Genomic DNA, 17,197 nt, shown 5'->3' with positions numbered 1-17,197 from the left:
TCTACCACTGAGCCACCTTCCTCAGCCCCTTGCTAAGAATTTTTAAGAAATTATAAAGACCAAGGACCTTACCAACACCATACAGCACCAGTTGCCATGGCTGCAGGGTGGGTCCCCAGGGAGCAGCTGCTCTCAGACATCCATGTGTCCGGAATAAACCCTGATAACAATGCAACGCTACTATTTAACACTGCTAGATTCAGCCAGCAGGTATTTAGTGTTTTGGTATCTGTGTTAGTAAGGATAAGCCTAGAATTTTCCTCTACTGTACTGTCTTGCTTTTTTTTGTGATCAAAATAGCATTTATAGCTTGGAGTAGTGAGTCAAACCTGTAAGTAATGCTAGTAACTTGGGAGGCAGAGTTTAGGAGGACTAAGGTTTGAGTCCAGTCTAGTTCAAGAGATTCCCATCTCAACTAATAGATGGACGTGGTGGAGCATTATCTGTCATTCCAGCTATGATGGGAAGCATAAATAGGAGGCTTGTGGGCCAGGCCAGCCTTGGCAGAAAGGAAGAGCCTAGCTCAAAAACAATCAAAGCCAAGGGGCTGGAGGTGTGGCCCACCACACCTGCCTAACAAGCTCAAAGCACAGAATTCCCCCTCCCGCTCCCCCCAGAACAATTCAAACGGCAGGAAAAAAATAAAGGAGGAAAGGAAGGAAGAAAGGAAGGAAGATGTGCCCCTGGGCAGGTGGAGCTCAAAACAGGGCTTCAGAAATTGGCAGCAGGGCTCACTCACAGGCCCAGCATGCCAAGGAAGAGGCTCTGGACTCAGCACAGCGGTGCCAGGAGCACGCGGGTTGCACACATGAATGGATGCACTGAACGATGCAGGCTCCATTTCCAGTGTTGTTACTGTGCATCCTTGGGCAAGTGCCTTGGCCTTACTTGCCACGGTTTCCTCATCTGTAAAATGGAGAAGATTAACTCCATTTTCTAGGGGCTGCTTGCTCTAGAGGCCCATGTTTCTTTTCTTTCTCTTCCTCTCTCCCTCTCTCCCTCTTTCTTTCTTTCCTTTCTTTTTTCCTTCTTTCTTTCTTTCTTTCTTTCTCTGTCTTTCTGTCTCTCTTTCTTTCTGTCTCTCTCTTTCTTTCTATTTCTTTCCCTTTTTTTTGGTGCTGGTACTGGAGCTTGAACTCAGCCTCACACTCTTTCTTGGCTTTTTCACTCAAGGCTGGTCTCCTCCACTTGAGCCATACTTCCACTTCTTTCTTTTTGATGGATAATTGAAGATAAGTCTCATGGATTTGTTGTTGTTGGTGATTGTCCTGGGGCCTGAACTCTGGGCCTGGGCACTGTCCCTCAGCTCTTCAGCTCAAGGCTAGTGCTCCACAGCACCACTTCCAGTTTTTCTGCTTATGTGGTGCTGAGGAATTGAACCCAGGGCCTCATGCATGCAAGGCAAGTACTCTACCACCGAGCCACCTTTCCAGCCCCAGTCTCATGGATTTTTATACTCAGGTTGTCTTTGAACTGCCATCAACAAATCTCAGCCTCCTGAGTAGCTAAGATTATAGGTGTGAGCCAAAGCTAGAGAGAGGTAGAGAGGGCCAGCTAGTCAGGGCAGGGGTAGCCTTGCTCTTGATCAGATATCGCTCAGAGCAGGAGACAGCTGGCTAGATTATTCCCTGCCCACCTGAGACCCCCTCCCTTGGTTAGGAGGCCCAGGCTCCAAGGACATGTCTCCCATGTGTATCTGTCTAGTCTACCTGTCTATCTTTCCATCAGTGATCTGTCCTTTCTCCCATCCATGTTTGTCCATCCATCCATCATCCATGCATTCATCCAACAACCCCTAAGTGTGTAGGCTATGACCTACTATGAAGGAGAAAAGAAGAAACGATGGTCTCTGTCCACGATGCATTTCAGAGCAGAGGGAAATGGGAGGCCAGCAGATAGTGTGAGTTCTGGAAGAAGTATGAGTGGAAGAGAGAGAAGACCAAAGCTGGCCTGAGAGGAGGGATGTGTGTGTGGGATACTGAAGGGCTTCCTGGAAGAGGAGACACAAAAATTTGAAGCAGGAGCAGGTGTTGTCTAGGCCCCTGATACAGAAAGAAGAGGGAAGAGAGGCCTGGAGGTGGTCAGCTGTGAACAGTGGGTGTGGGCAGGACAGGAGTGTGAGCTAGGAAGGCCCTGTGCCCATTGTGAACCCCACGTATGATCACAGGATGAATGCATCGAGGCCTGGGGCACCTCCCAGGGCCATCTGGAGACAAGGCAGAGCGCTGGGTCAGAAACCTAGGTCCTTCTCACCCTCTTCCATGACCTCGGACAACCTGGCCTCCCCAGGCCCCAGCTGTGACATCAGCACAGGTTGCCGGCTGAGCCTCCTGGGACTCTGCTGGCTATTGAGTCGATCACATGCGGTCAGTAAAACCCAAGCCCACAGGAACACGTGGCCTGGCCTGGGGTTAATCGTTCCCGTTCATGCTGGGGGCAGGGGGTGGAGGAAGTTGGATAGGGAGACCCAGTCATGGGATGGCAGATGTGCTGAGAAGCAAGAAGAGGGGCTGAGTCACAGGCCAGTCATCCATCAATAGCTTGGGTTTGGGGGTTCCCTGATGATGGGGGAAGGGAGTCTGGTGCTTTGCTACTTTGGAGTCCTTGTCCTTCTTTCCTAGGAGCACAGCCTCATATGAAATTCCTCTACTTGCCAGGTGCCAGATCTGAGGATCCCGGATCCCGGTTCAAAGCCAGCCCAGGCAGGAAAGTCTGTGAGACTCTTACCTCCAATTAACCACTAGAAACTGGAAATGGGGCTGTGGCTCAAAGCGGTACAGTGCTAGCCTTGAGTAAAGAGTTCAGGGACAGCACCCAGACCCTGAGTTCAAGACTCAGGGAAGAATGAAAGAAAGAAAGAAAGAAAAAGAAAGAAAGAAAGAAAGAAAGAAAGAAAGAAAGAAAGAAGGGAAGGAGGAAAGAAAGAAGGAGGGAGGGATGGAGGAAGGGAGGGAGGGAGGGATGGAGGAAGGGAGGAAGGAAGGAAGGAAGGAAGGAAGGGAAATTCCTCTATTTAAAACAGATCCAAGGCAGTGCCTCATGCCTGTAATCCCCACTACCAGGAGGCTGAAATCTGAGGATCACAATTCAAAGCCAATGAGGGCAGGGAAATCCATCCAATTAATCACCCAAAACAAACAATCCCACAAGTGGAGCTGTGGCTCAAGTGGTAGAGCACCAGCCTTGATCACAAAAGTGAAGACACAAAAAGCAAAAAACAAAAACAGGTCCAAGGAAAATGGATCAGCAAGAAGCTGGGGTAGGGTCTGAGCTAGGGGGTCCCCTTAACCTGGGCCCAACAGCCCCTGCAAGTCCAAGAGCCCCAATATCCTCCTCAAGAGGACACAGGGAGTCTCAGAGACAGAAGGGGCTAGCCCAAGGTCACACAGCTCATTCACATACTCCCTCCTCTCTGGGTTCTGGCGCTGCCAGTCCTGGGCCTGAGATACTGGGAGGGGCTAGACCCTTCCCTGCCAGTACTCAGGGCCTGCAGATATGGAAATAGTGCTTCTTAGGGAGCAGATGGAAGCAGGCTCAAGGCAGAAAGACTTCTTGGCTGGGCTGTCACCTCTCTCAGGAATTGTGGCCACAGGGGACTGTGGGGAGGCCGACCTCACAGGGGTGCTAATCCTGACCAGTGCACCCTCTCTTGAATGCCAGTGCCCAGCCCTTTAATCCACACAATTATCCCACGTGGAAACTGAGGCTCAGAGAAGTGAAGTGACAGGCCCAAGGTCACATAGGAGGTAAACAGCAGAGCCAGGACACAGCCAGATCCCTCCTATTCCTCTGAACCAACTCAACTGTACTGTTCAAATGCCAGAATAGAGAACTAGAAGGGGCTTTCAGGCCATCTTTTTGTCCTGCTCCCCAATGCTGGAGGTAGAAAGCAGGGCCTCATCTGTGCTCGGTAAGGGGTCTACCACCAGCCCCTCCACCAGCCCTGCTAGCCATCTTCTAACAGACAAAAACCACACTGAGTAAGAAAAAGGATTAAAGGGACTGCCACTGGGGTCAAGTCACAGCTGTGCCTCTGCTGGCTTTGGGCAAGCTATTTTTTCCTTGGTGCCTTAATTTCCCCCTTGTGAAAACAGAAGATGACAATGATGTGTGCCTTAGTGGGAGAGACCTGGGCCCAGCGATGGGGCCAAAACCTGCAAGAATTGGTCCAGCCCAGAGCCCAAGCACACAAGCTCCAGCCTGTGTCTCCTGGGTGCCTCAACTCAGACACTTAGCCCTGCACACGCAGCCTCCTTGGGGGGAAAGAAAGGCCCCATGGAGGGAAGGGAGTGGGCAAGAAGTCCCCAGGGCCCCAGAGAAAACACTTCATTCCTGGAAGTGCAGCCAGGCAGAGGGGGTGGAAGTGGCCGTGTTAGGAGAAAGCGCACAGGGCCAGCCAAAACCTCAGCCCCTGTCAGCCAGCAGCCACAAGCCAACCACGCAGGGCTGGCTCACTGTGGTGTTTACGGAAACACGGGCCCTGAGGTTGCCCAGCTGGTGAGTTGGGATCCCCTGGGTGCCCCTCGGCCGCTTGGCAGGAGCCCCCAGAGGCTGCAGCTGAGCCTTTGTTTACCCCTGTGACCCACAGAGATAAGAGAGCGAGGAGCAGTCCAGTGGGCAGCGTGATGGCCAGGTCTCGGGTCAGCATGGGCTTCCTGATGCAGCCGCCCAAATTGGGAGCAGGACTCCACAGTACAGTTGCATGATGATCACATGAAAGCAGTCATGGAGAGTGGAGGATGGAGAGCTAGAATGAGAGTCGTGTGGTACTCCAGGATCTGGTAGAGAGAGAAAGTGCTTGGTAACTTTAAGCTCAGGACCATGGTTACTATCACAGCTTGAGGGCAGCAGCCACTACTGGGCTAGGAAGAGTTTGGAAACAGCCTTGCTTGTCCCACCGATGCTTCAGCACCATCAGACCCTACTCCCTGTCCCCTGTCAGGCTGGGGACTGACTTACCTCCCAGCCCAGCATCCAGACTTCTCCTACCTGAAGCCTTGTGTTCAACCAGAGGGCAGAGGGCCAGGGCCGAGGGAACAGCAGAGCTCTGGGCTCCCCTCTGTGGGTTTGAAGTTAGACCATCTTGGTTCTATTCTCCATTCTGCCCTCTCTACAGTGTGTCCCCGGACACCTTGAAGGGTGCCCACTGAGAGACCCAGCAGGAGCAATTGGGCCTGCCCACGTATGGACAGCAGCCAATAAGAGTCGCGGGGGCGTGGTCCGGCCAAGGGGCGGGGCCTAGGGGCAGAGCCCTGGCTCACCTGCCAGAGCGCCTACTTTCACTCCCAGGCTACAAAAATAAAGCAAGTTGCCTCCTGGGTACCTGGCCTGCCTGGCTTTCGTCCTAACCCTGGTGCGAAGTTGTGCAGTTTCACCCATCTGGGGATGGAAGGTCCCAGGCCACCTCCTGAGTAGCCCAACAACCTGCAGGGCTGCCCAGAACTGCCCTCTCTCCCTGCACAGGGAGAGCTGGACACCAGGGTGGAGGCCTGGAGATTCCTGTCCGCATTCCGGGGAGTGGGGGGGGGCACGTCTGCGGACCCCGGCTCCCGCCATCAGCCATCACGTTCCCTAGCAGGAATCTCTATTCATAACAAACTCCAAAGGTCACTTGTCTGGGAAAGAGCCTCTGTCTCCAATTCAGGCCAGGACAGAAGGGCTGGGCCTCATCTCCCGGGTGCCCTGAGGGGTGACCTGCTCCTGGCCATCCGGGAGGAGCTGTGAACCTCTCCCCCTCCCCCTCCTCGGGGTCCCCTCTGAGTTGGTATCTGGATGGGACTGGAGGGCAGAGAGAGGCAGAAGACAGGAACGCCCAGCCCTTACTCCGACCCTCAGCCCCTGCAAGCTGGATTCCGTTCTTGTGCCTCAGTTTTCTTTCCTCAAAAACACAGACACTAATAGCAGCTACTCTATAGGGTTGCCATGGAGATTCAATGAAATCCATCCATTCAAGTTTTCCTGAAGACCTCCCAATCCAGGCAGTGAGTAAAACAAATTAGTCTTCCTACTTTAGAATATTAAAAAAAAAATCACAATGAATGTGATTTACTTCAGAAAATGCTGGTGCCCAAAAGATGGAGGAAATACAGTAAAATGTCAACGGCTGTTAAATTCAGGTTAGGGATAAATGGCAAATGGGTGTTGGTGGTATGTTTCCAGTGCTTTCCCGCATTTCGAAAATATTTCCTAAGTAACAGGAAAGAGAAGAGGGAGAGGAGGAGAGGAGAGAAGGCCAGGACAATGCTAATACTAGGCACAACATCCAGGCAGGATTGCTGGTACCTCTGTGGGATAATGTGTCCCAACACCTACACAGGAGATGGTCAGAGCCTCATTTGTTATCTGTGTGTCCTTGAGCTTCCTTGCCATGAATCTCAGACTTTCCATCTCACAGTGGTGGGGGGGGGGAGGACTTGGTAGACTTTAGATAGAGTTTTAAGCTCACATTTACTGATAATATGCTAAGCTCTTTGCCTGAATTAGACACTTCATCCTCTAACTATCAGGCAGAACATTTATAATCACAAAGATGTTAGTAATAGAGAAATGAGTGGAAGCGAATGAATAATGGAAAGAAGGTGTTAAGCTGGAGAGCTGGCACCTGCCCAGCGCCCTGCAAACACTGACTGCTGTGGCTGTCACCAAAGGGAGGAGGCTGTCCTCCGGGTTCCATCTCCCCCCTGTCCAGCTGAGGTCCTACTGAGCTGGCACACTCTCAGACACAGCCTTTCCATCTCCAAATGGTATCTCTGGAAGAAGCCAGTCCTGGCATGGGGTGGGGGCAAGGAGGAAGGGGGGCCCAGCCTACCCCCCCCCCAGCTAGCATGCTTCCAAGCGGCTCCAGGCCTCCCTCTCCCTCTGCCTCGTGGAGATGTCCCAGCTACATGAAGCAGCAGAGTGGACATTCAGTCATCAGATACCCCACCCCCCCAGCCTGGGTTCAAATCCCAGCTCTGCCTGATCTCATTTTGTAACCTTCCAATGTCTTTGAAGTAAGGATTTGGGACTTGGGGGGTTTGGATGGGGGGAGAAATACAAGCTATGCATGCAAAGTGCTCAGCTCTATGCCTGGGACTCGGGAAGCCTCAGATAATAGTCATGATTATTAATGTTTCTAGAAGGCTCTACATGAACCAAGATCTCAGGATGTAAGCAGAGGGCTTTGAGTTGGAAGGTCCTCAGCTCACACCTGTACTCCTAGCTACTCAGGAGGCTGAGATCTGAGGGTCACAGTTCGAAGCCAACCCAGGCAGGAAAGTCCATGAGACTCTTATCTCCAATAAGTCACTCAGAAAAATCCAGAAATGGTCCTGTGGCTCAAGTGATAGAATGTTAGAGCCTTGAGCCAAAGAAGCTCAGGGACAGTGCTCAGACCCTGAGTTCAAGCCCCAGGATGAGATCTCCCCCAGGGGCCTTAGAATCTCTCTCTCTCTCACACACACACACACTCACACACACACACACACACACACACACACACACACACACACACACGATTGCTGTTGAGCTTCCTATTCCAGCCCAGGCCCTCTGGCAGTGTGGCTCTGAGCAAGTGCATCTTGACTGAGCCTCCTTAACTGTCCTGTGGGGCAGTGGGACCCGAAGATCTCTCTGCCCCTGAGAACCCCTAGGGCCTGACATTCACCGACTTCCTCCCCACAGCTGCTGATGGTCCAGGATGGAGGGTGTGGCTCTCCCAAGGGCTCAGGGTACAGGCCACTGCTCCGTGTGGAATCCAGGCTCTGCTGCCCAGAACAGCCCCTCCTGATGTCTGGCATTGTTCCAGGACTGACTCAGGCTTCAGGAAGCCGCTGCCCTCTCCCCACTGAGTAACAATCACAGTCCCTCAAGGCTTCCCTCGGCCCCAGCACTCAACTGCCCTGCCTCCTCTGCGCTCAACACACTCCTGTGGGAAGCAGCTAGGATCAGATCAGGAAGCAACTTGCCCAGGGCTGCACAGCACACCAGTAGCCACATCTTGAGGCCTGGTCTCTGACTTCTTGGCCGGTGCTTCCCCTTCAAAAAACAAAACAAAACTTTGTTTAAAAATCTGCCACTAAAGCCAGGTGCTGGTGGCTCACGCCTGTAATCCTAGCCACTCAGGATGCTGAGATCTGAGGATTGTGGGTCAAAGCCAACCCAGGCAAGAAATTCCGTGAGACTCTTATCTCCAATTAATTACTAGTGGAGCTGTGGCTCAATTGGTAGAGTGCATGCCTTGAGCACAAAAGGTCAAGGAGAGCTCTCAGGCCCTGAGTTCAAGCCCTAGGATCAGCACACACAGACACAAAAAGTACAAAAGTAGCCAAAACATGGAAGCCACTGGTTATCCAGAAACTGACAAATGGATAAGCAAAATGTGCACACAATAGAATATTATTCTGCCATAAAAAGGAAGAAAATTCTGACTCATACTGTAACATTGTAGCATAGATGAGCCTGAAGGACGATGTTGGCCAAAGACCAAAGACAAATAGTGAATGAATCTGCTTAGATGAGCTATCTCTAAAGCAATCTAGTTCCCAGAGCTATGAAGCTGATGGGGGGTGAAGGAGTGGGGAGAGGGTTAGCACTGATCCTTTTTATTTTAATCCTTTTTTGGTCAGTCGTGGGCTTGAACTCAGGGCCTGGGCATTGTCCCTGAGCTCTTTTGCTCAAGGCTAGTGCTCTACCACTTTGAACCATAGCTCTATTTCCTGTTTTTGGGTGGTTAATTGTAGATTTTCTGCTTGGGCTGCCTTTGAACCGTGATCCTCAGATCTCAGCCTTCCGTGTAGCTAGGATTACAGGCGTGAGACACTAGCACCTGGCTTGCTGTAGTCATTTATTAAGTTCTTATGTTTTTGTCACAGGGCTATACTCAGATTTTGATTCTCCTACCTCCACCTCCCCGGTAGATGAAATTATAAACCTGTCTCACCAGATCCAGCTTGTTCTTAGAAGTGAAGCCATTCTTTTTGCCAGACTGGCCTCAAACTGTTATCTTCCTATCTCTACCTCCCAAATAACTAGAATTATAGGCATGAGAGACCATGCTAGCTTAAGTGGTGACTTTTTTGGAGGCGGGGCTGATATTGGGATTTGAATTTCAGACTTCACGCTTGCTCGACGTGCTTACTGGGCTGTCTCTTTACCAATGACCCACACCTCCAGTAGGGACCTTTTTATTCGCTGCCTATTCTGTTTTGTTTTGTTTTTTTTTGGGTCCGGTTGTGGGGCCTGAACTCTGGGCCTGGGTGCTGTCCCTCAGCTCTTCAGCTCAAGGCTAGCACTCTACCACTTGAGCCACAGCGCCACTTCTGGCTTTTTTCCTTTTTGCTTATGTGGTGCTGAGGAATCGAACCCAGGGCCTCAGGCATGCAAGGCAAGCGCTCGACCACTGAGCCAACTTCCCAGCCCCTTCGCTGCCTATTCTGGAGGTGGAGTCTAGTAGACTTTAACCAGGCTGGCCTCAAACTATGATCCTGCAGATCTCAGCCACCTGAGTAGCCAGGATTGCAGGCATGAGTCACTGGTGCCTGGTTCAAGTATTAACATTTTTAAGGACCTGTACCTTCGCGAATCATATTTGTATCCATGAAGACCAGCGAGGCCATGCTGTTGACACAAACAACTATAACATCAGACTCTAGAGTCAAACAAGTGACCACTGCACAATACTGCCCCTCATTCTAACCCTGTACTCCAGAACCTTCTTCCTGGACCACCAAACTCTCCCTGGCCTGTCTGCACCTCAGAGTCCAGCATACTCAACCTTAACTGGCAGGATGACCAGGGGACCAGCCAGTAGACCTCAGTTTACTAGTCTGGGAAATGGGCATCACACCAGAAGACACCTTGAAGACAGACATCGGGCAGCATGGTACTTGGCACTGTCAAGGGCGTGTTTTAAGTCTCATGCAGAGTCTGGCACCCGGGCAGGAATGAGGGAGGCTTTGGTCTCCTGCTTGCCAGGGCCTCGGCTCAATCAACGCCAGAGAACTAGCTCCCTCCAGCCAACCTTGCGTCAGGGCTGGGGAATGGGCGGGATAGGGGCCAGCAGCTACAGAGCTCCGTCTCACGCCTGGCACACTTTCTCCTTGATAATCTGTTTTCAATCTCACATTCTTCTTTATCCCCCCCCCTTTTCAAATCTATCTTGCCAAGGAACAACACGCAAGTGTGTGTCAGCTCCTGACCTGGCCCACATGGACTCCCAGGACTTTGGGCTTTGCATGGCCGGGTGTGGGTCCATGCCCCACCTGTGTGGATGCTGTGCGTCCCTCCTCCGAGCCACATGCCACCATGTCCAGACCCCTGGATGGTCACAGCCTCTTGGATCTACTGCTGACACCATCTCTCCCTGCTACTTAGTCAGCAGCTCTGATTTGGTCAAATGTTTCATCAGCAGGATGTCTGTGGGAGAAGGCTCTTCTCTTAGTGGTTCGTTTTAGGGAGGAGTAACCGGGAATCAAGTACACAGACAACCAATGTCTTCTGCAGAGGCAAAGAGGGACTGGCGGGCTCTGCTCTGAGCCTGTGTCTTGTCTCCCAGGCTCACAGTGTCTCCTCCGCCCTTGCGCTGGTGAAGGGAGCACTTGGAGGAAAGAAAAGCCCTTTCCTAATCCTGGGGCCGGTGATCTGGTCTGGAATGAAGGCTTGACATTTCAGCACAAGTACACAGATGGACACACTCCTCACGCAGCTCCTCCCCTGACCTTTTCTCGTTCTTTTCTCCTTTTATTTCTCCATGGGCTGCGGATGGACCCTCTAGGGGCCTTGTACATGGCTATACATGCTCTCCAAAGGAGTTGCCCACCCAGCTCAATTTCTCCTTGGTCTATTTGTGTGTGTGTGTGTGTGTGTGTGTGTGTGTGTCTGTGTGTCTGTGTGTCTGTGTATGTGTGGTGGTGGTACTGGGATTTGAACTAGGGGACCTCTGTTGGTCAGACAGGTACTCTGTAGCTTGAGCCACCATACCCAGCTTCCTCTTGGCCTTTATTAGCCATCATTTCCTGAAAGTATTCTCACTTTTCCTTACACACACACCTATTTATAGTGTGCTAAAATTAACTTTCTGGCTGGAGGTGTGGTTCAAGTAGAAGAGTGCCTGCCAAGTATGCTCCAAGCCCCAGCTTCAATCCCTGCAAATTAATCAATTAATCAATCAAATTAAATCAATCCCTTCCTTCTTTCCTTCCCTCCTCCTCCTTTCCCTCCTTCTCCTCTTTTTCTCTCCTCCTCCTTTCTCCTCTCCTCTCTTATCCTTTCCTCTCCTCTCTTCCCTCTTTTCGGAGTTAATATTTAGCTCAGGAACTCTCAATCTTCCTGCCTCTCAAGTGCGGGGAGTACAGATGTGGGCCACCATGCTTGGCATAAAGTTTACTTTTTCAGCCACTTTTAACTATCCAATTCAGTGGTATTAAGTCCAATCTTATTGTGCAGTCACACTCCACCCACAGAACTCCTCATCTTAAAAGGAATAGAAAGGAGGCTGGGTATGGGGGTTTCCACTTTTTCTCTGCATCTCTCTCCTTGCTCCCAGTACTACCCAAGTCTGGGATTAAGAGTGGGCTCAAGGCCAGGTACTTGGCTTGCCTGCTGGATCTGGGCTCTCAACTTGTTTATCACTGAGGGCATACTACCCCCTGCTGGCCAAGATGAGTTTTTCCTCCTCCACCTGGAAGAGGAGAGGAGATGGCGGTGGGAACAGGGATGGCCTCTGGAGGCCAGGTTTGAGTTCATTTTTATTATCCTTGAGTAAGCCATTTCCCTTATGTGAAGAGAGAACTACCTTCACTCCCAGGCTCCAGGGAGGTATGGGGTGTGGTCCAAATGGTAGAGCACTTGCCTAGCAAATGCAAGGTTCTGAGTTCAAACCCCAGTACTACCAAAAATGAAATCAGCAAACCAAAAACAATTGTCTTCCTTCCAGATCAAACTGCATGCCACGACATTCATTTTTTTCTCCATCCATCCCTCCACTCAGCTAACACACTATACAATTTAGACATAAAACGAAGTTATTAACACACAGCTACTATGCGAAGGTACGATTCTAGGTACCAGAATAGAGACAATGGTTTTAGGTAATTGCAACCAAAATACCTTGGTTTTGCAAATTTTATGAAACACATGACCATGGAAAGACATGGGAGAGTTGCTTGGAAGGCAAAAGGAGAGGGAAGAGTCTAGAAGCCTCATTAGCCTTGTGGTCAACCACTTTGTGTCCAACTTCACTTCCAGCCCAGGGATCTTTCCTTACTCACAGTTTCCTCCTGATGGTCAATGGTTCATTCCCAGCCCTCCACCGCTGGGTTGCATGACCTTGGGAATTCATTTCCACATCTCAGATTGTTTATATAACAAGGTAATAATGCTCCAGTTTGTAGCTGCAAGGATTAAATCAGATTAGGTATAAAAACACCTGCATGTGTAAGTACCCGTTCACTGGCAGCCACTGTTATTGTAATTATTAGCAACAGTCCATTGACTTCCGCCACCAGCTTCCAGAAAGAGCTAGACACTTGCTCCATTTGTCCTCCAGAGGGCGCCAGAAATCACAACCCTGACCCACCAATGCTCTGCATTTGCTAAAACAGGCCTTCCTAGGGGATCCTGGGCTCAAAACCTGTCCCTGCCGGCAAAGAGGTAGTAGGGTCCTCTCCCAGGGCCAGCATCCAGTGATGAGGGCAGGCTGTGCTGGCCCACAAGGGCTCACTGAGCTGCATCATCAGGCCCAAGGCCCCACAGTCCAGCCCTGGCTGCATCCCCCAGCCCAGGACAGTGTGGGCAAGTAGCTCAGGCTTCTCAAACTGGCTTGTCGTATTGTCTGTGTGACCGTACACAGGTGCCTAGACTTCTCTGACCCTGAGTTACCTTTGCTAGATAAAGAACTTGTATTGTTTCCAAGGAAAAGAATACATATAAGCAGAGACATGGCCAGGACTACCTGTATGGCTGTGCATTGATGAAGTATGTGAAAAGGTAATCTGACTTTTTCCTGTGACAATACTGTCACTCATTCACGCTTTTCATTTGAGCCCCCTGGGCCAGCCTCTGTGTGAGCTTCAGTTTGGCAAAAATGAAGTTTGTAGCTGTTAGGGGCGACACGCCTCTGCCCTGATCCCATTCTCTAACCATTCTGTAATGGTGGCAGGGGAGGGAGGAAGCAGACGGAACACCTACTTTGTGCCAGCTCTTTTCAGATTCTCCTTCCTCGGTGTGGTTATTCACGGCACCCATTCCATACCTGGCACATAGTAAGTCCTCAGGGCGACTCGTTCTGTGGGCAAAAGAATGGCTTGTATGCAGTTTACAAGCAAGGGACACTGAGGCTCAGGGAGGAGATGTGACTTGCTCAATGTTTCCTACCTTGTAGGACCCAGGTGGGACAGGCAGACTCCAGATCCCAAGGAAGTGATTTTCACACACTGCCGGTCCCCAGCTCTCTCATCTTCACCCCATTTGTCAAACCAGCTCATTTTGTAGGAGTCACACCCAGGCCCTGCACTGGTCCTTCATCCCCGGGGCTCCCAGCTCAGTGTGTGCCTCAACTTCTGACGTGCTGGGACTCCTGGGGCCTGGACCAGGCCCTCTGGCTGGAGCGCTGCCCAGCAGGCGAGGCCCCTTGGTAACTGTAGCTCCAGTGAGGAAGTGTGGTAGCTCCGTTGCCAGTGAAAAGTAATCTTTATCCTGTGAACCTGTAACCACTTGTCCGGCCCCACCCAGGCTTGCCCACACCTGCTGGCAAACGGCTCGCAGATTTGAGGGTGCAGGGAGAAGGCAAAACGGGACTTTGTCCCCTTTAACTGCACCCCATTCCTAATCTTAGGTAGATGGTGGGTACATGGAGATAAGCAGCATATGCTGGAGACATTAGAAGGCGTGTGTGTGCGCGTACAAGTGTGTGTGTGTTCCTGAGTGTGTCCAGGGTGCAGATGTGGATGGGTGTAAGCATGAGCCCATGTGTACGGGAAATGTGGACGCTGATGGTATGTCCTCGCTCAGCTTCTGGAGGGGGAATTGGAGAGGAGGGGAATGGTGGGGAACTCGTCACCCAACCAATGCCCGTCACTCCCAATTACTTAGGGTTTCCCATTTACTGGTTTTTTTTTTTCCCCTAACCTTTGCTCCCAAGCTGCTATGGAGCTTAGCATCCAGGCGCTTAAAACACATTTGGATGTGTAGACATGGTGGTACACACCTGTAGTCCCAGTCACTTGGGAAACTGAGATGGGAGGATCACGTGAGTCCATGGGTTAGAGACTAGTCCCTGGATAACACTGCAAGAACCCAATCTCAAAAACAAGCAAGCAACAAACAACAAAAGTATTTGGATGTGTTAGAAACTTCTGTAAGCTATGACTAAATGGGCTATAATTGTTATAATCTTTAGATGTCATAGATAATTAGTTCTGTGATTTGCACTACATTCTGCAGCATTAACAGGCATCTTTTTTCCCCTACTTATCATGCCCTTCTTTCTTAGGAGTAGGTTTGTGTTTCCAAATTGGGATTGGGGTATCCCAGGATTTGTCCTCTTGAATACAAATGGGATTTTGTTGAAGAAGATGGAAATGAGCTATCAAGGAAATGCCAATCAAACCCACAGTGAGATACCACCACACACCTGTGAAGACAGCTACCACCAAGAAGACAGACAAAGCCAGGAGCTAGTGCTCATGCCAACAGTCCTAGCTACTTAGGAGGCTGAGATCTGAGGATCGAGGTTCAATGCCAGCCTAGACAGAAACATTTGAGAAATTCTTGTCTCCAATTACCCAGCTAAAAAGCCACAAGTGGGGGTAGGGCACAAGTATTAGAGCATGGGGGGAAAAAAAACACTGAGCAAGAGCTCAAGGCCCTGAGTTCAAACCCCAGTACACACACACACACACACACACACACACACACACACACACACACAGAGTCAAAAAGAGTTACCTATGATCTAGCAATTCTGTTCCCATGTATATACCTCAGAAAAAATGAAAACGGATGTCTGAAACTGGCAGGAACCATCGTAAAGGGGCAAAAGACAAACTCTAGACCCTTAACCTAGACCTTAACCCTTAACCTCTAGGGCTTAATCTGCTTACTTGTTGGAAGTATGACTGGGCGGTTTCTTTGGCCTTTATCTTTGTAGTCTCTCAGTAGCTTATCATAAAATACCAGATTAGGCCATGAGGCCAGAGTATTTATAGACTAGGAATACTTTATGACTCAACCAATCTCAATCGAGTAAAGATGGCTGCATGAACAATAAAGGTGGGGGGGGAGGGAGAGTTGTCCCTGCAGGAAAAACAAAATGAGCCCTGTAGCTCTATGTGCTAGCTCTATGTGTTGGTTACCTGGCTGAGCATGACACTGTTCACCTAAGGAAGACTTCAGGTAGCACAGGTGCCCCATTGCTGGGCAGAAGGCACAGAGATTGGGTAGGTGGAAAACAGAAGATCAAAGGCTCAGCTCTCTGTCTTCATGTTATGTCTGGTCCCTTTGCTGCCTCAGAAGTTCAACTCCACTCAGCTCTGCATATGGACATGTGATCATTGTGGAAATGTTTTGTCTAAGACTGTAATATGGGATTACTTGGCCTACTGACCATTGGCCTGGGCCAATCGGTATCTTCTAACCTGCACAATCACTGAAAGTCCTTCAGCCAGGACATTTACACAAACGATTGTATCGGTGCTAACTCAGCAGTTCCCAAGTGGAGCACATTGCCTACCAACCCTCCAAGTGCAATGCCCAGATGTCTGCGCAGATGAAAAGGAACATGAGCCAGGCCCTGATGGCTCAAGCCTGTCATCCTAGCTACTCAGGACGCTGAGATCTGAAGATTACAGTTCAAAGCCAGTCTGGGCAGGGAGGTCTATGAGACTCATCTCCCATCAACTACCAAAAACCTGGAAGTGGAACTGTGGCTCAAAGTAGTAGAGTGCTAGACTTCAATACAAAAGTTCAGGGACAGTGCCTAGGCTCTGTGATCAAGCCCCATGACCATCACCAACAAAAAAAACCTAACTCAGAATCATGCTCATGACCTGATATAGACAACTACCAAATGATAGACCCTCCCTGCCAGATCAATACAAACCTGCTGTTTCTTTTGCGTAAGTTGGTAGCTGGGACATCTCTGGTCAGTGCTAGCTCCCTTTGGCTCAAGTCAGTAAGCACAAGTTGAGATCCAGATACAGGAGGCTTATCTGTCTTGTTTGTAATCCTCAGCTTGCTCTCACCACCACTGTTTCTATGTCTTCAGATCTCAGTATCTATGTCCACACACATGTCCAAAGCAGAATGATTCCTAAAAACCAAAAGACACAAAGACCCACAGTCCATCAACTGACAGATGTATTAAATGTAGTCTAAAATGAGCACCAGTGGCTCACACCTATAATCCTAGCTACACAGGAACCTGAGATCTGAGGATCCCTCTGAGCAGAACAAACTCAAGAGAATCATCTCTAATTAATCAGCAAAAAGCTGGAGTTGGAGATGTAGGTCGAGAAGTAGAGCACCAGTTGTCCTGAAAAGAAACCAACAAAAACCAAGCCGGAGCACAAGGCCCTGAGTTCAAGCCCCAGTACCAGCCATTGCTCCCTCCCAAAGTGGACTATCCATACAATGGAATATTATTCAGCAATAAATGAAGTACTAATTTATGCTAAAATATGGATGAACACAGTATGCTAAATGAAAGAAACATACCACAAAAACCTATTACAGGAGGAATCCTGTAGGTACAGAGAGTAAATTGGTTGTTTCTAGGGACTAGAGAGACGTGTGCAGGGGCACAGGGATGCCTGCTAATGGAGATAGGGTTTCTTTGGGGATGGTGAAGCTCTATATACATCAATCTACACATGAAGTAAGAACAGTGATGGACACTTGAATTTTATCCCAGCCACGTGTTTAAAAAGGATGGAGACTTCAGGTGACAATGAAAGTGTGTGCCATCATATCTTCGGAGCACCAGCTATGAGGCAGATAAAAGTCTTGTCTGTCTCATTTGTCTTTCCTAACTCTATTAATAAGGTCATTTCCCCCAGATGAAGAGATAGTCCAAAGCACCTGAGAACTTAGCCTAAGACTGCCCAGCTTCTTAGTGACTGATCTGTGATTTGAACTCTTACTTCAAATTGAGGTATTGTTGTTGTTTCCTTGGAAGATCAGAAGCTGATTCACCAGAGTGGCTGGGCAGACAGACAGACAG

General features: G+C 49.9%; 1 protein-coding gene across 1 annotated transcript in view; it reads right to left on the bottom strand.

The window, feature by feature from the left end:
* Wisp2 (WNT1 inducible signaling pathway protein 2) overlaps positions 1 to 13,463 on the bottom strand; it is a 25,632-nt gene extending 12,169 nt beyond the window's left edge. Inside the window, exons 1-3 of the mRNA XM_013010714.1 lie at positions 13,354 to 13,463; positions 13,168 to 13,264; positions 11,625 to 11,659 (exon numbers count right to left, since the gene is read on the bottom strand). Of these exons, the coding sequence (XP_012866168.1) occupies positions 11,625 to 11,659; positions 13,168 to 13,264; positions 13,354 to 13,463 (242 nt within the window). The remainder of the gene's footprint in view (positions 1 to 11,624; positions 11,660 to 13,167; positions 13,265 to 13,353) is intronic.
* Positions 13,464 to 17,197: the final 3,734 nt, after the last annotated feature.

This window comes from Dipodomys ordii, unplaced genomic scaffold (genome assembly GCF_000151885.1).
Source record: "Dipodomys ordii isolate 6190 unplaced genomic scaffold, Dord_2.0 Scaffold13, whole genome shotgun sequence".
In the NCBI taxonomy this organism is placed as follows: domain Eukaryota; kingdom Metazoa; phylum Chordata; class Mammalia; order Rodentia; family Heteromyidae; genus Dipodomys; species Dipodomys ordii.
This window is presented reverse-complemented; position numbering and strand designations above follow the sequence as displayed.